Source organism: Poecilia reticulata, linkage group LG8, assembly GCF_000633615.1.
Source record: "Poecilia reticulata strain Guanapo linkage group LG8, Guppy_female_1.0+MT, whole genome shotgun sequence".
NCBI classification, from domain to species: domain Eukaryota; kingdom Metazoa; phylum Chordata; class Actinopteri; order Cyprinodontiformes; family Poeciliidae; genus Poecilia; species Poecilia reticulata.
Genome location: NC_024338.1, coordinates 14,199,588 through 14,200,387, shown reverse-complemented (window position 1 = coordinate 14,200,387; position 800 = coordinate 14,199,588). Strand labels below are relative to the sequence as shown.

Genomic DNA, 800 nt, shown 5'->3' with positions numbered 1-800 from the left:
ACAAGGAGGGAAGTGAGTCAACTGTCAGAGCTCCAAAGGGGTGCAATGAAAAGATCAGTACCCAAGAAGTCTCAATGGCAGGGTAATAACAACAGAGCACTGGAAAGGCGTCCCACCCGCGTCTCGGGTATGAAAAACTGGACAGCACCTGACATGATCCATGCCTACTGGCTTAAGAAACTCACTGCCCTCCATGAGCGACTGGCAGCTCAACTGAACAAAATGCTACAAAATGGGACTCACCCTGAATGGTTAACTGAAGGGCGCACAATCCTGATACAGAAGGATCCCTCGAAGGGTTCAGTCCCATCCAACTATCGGCCAATAACCTGTCTCTCTACAACATGGAARCTCATGTCAGGCATCATAGCGGCTAAGATAAGCGGGCACATGGATAAATACATGAGCAAGGCACAGAAGGGCATAGGCATAAATAGCAGAGGAGCCAAACACCAACTCCTTGTAGACCACACAGTCGCCCGAGACTGCAAAACCCGACACACCAACCTGTGTACCGCTTGGATTGATTACAAGAAAGCCTATGACTCAATGCCACACACTTGGATCATTGAATGCCTAGAGATGTACAACATCAACTCTAAGAGCCTTCATTGCAAACTCGATGGGGCTGTGGAAAACCACCCTTGAAGCCAACTGCAAACCACTTGCACAAGTGTCCATCAAATGTGGCATATAYCAAGGAGATGCTCTGTCCCCACTGCTGTTCTGCATAGGCCTGAACCCTCTCAGCCAAATCATCAACAAGACTGGCTACGGATACCGACTCAAGAATGGGGCCA

General features: G+C 49.0%; 1 protein-coding gene across 1 annotated transcript in view; it reads left to right on the top strand.

Annotated features, from left to right (window-relative positions):
• The first annotated feature begins 45 nt into the window (after positions 1-45).
• Positions 46-800, top strand: part of LOC103468881 (myosin heavy chain, fast skeletal muscle-like) — a 2,876-nt gene continuing 2,121 nt past the window's right edge. Inside the window, exon 1 of the mRNA XM_017306121.1 lies at positions 46-127. Within this exon, the coding sequence (XP_017161610.1) occupies positions 46-127 (82 nt within the window). The remainder of the gene's footprint in view (positions 128-800) is intronic.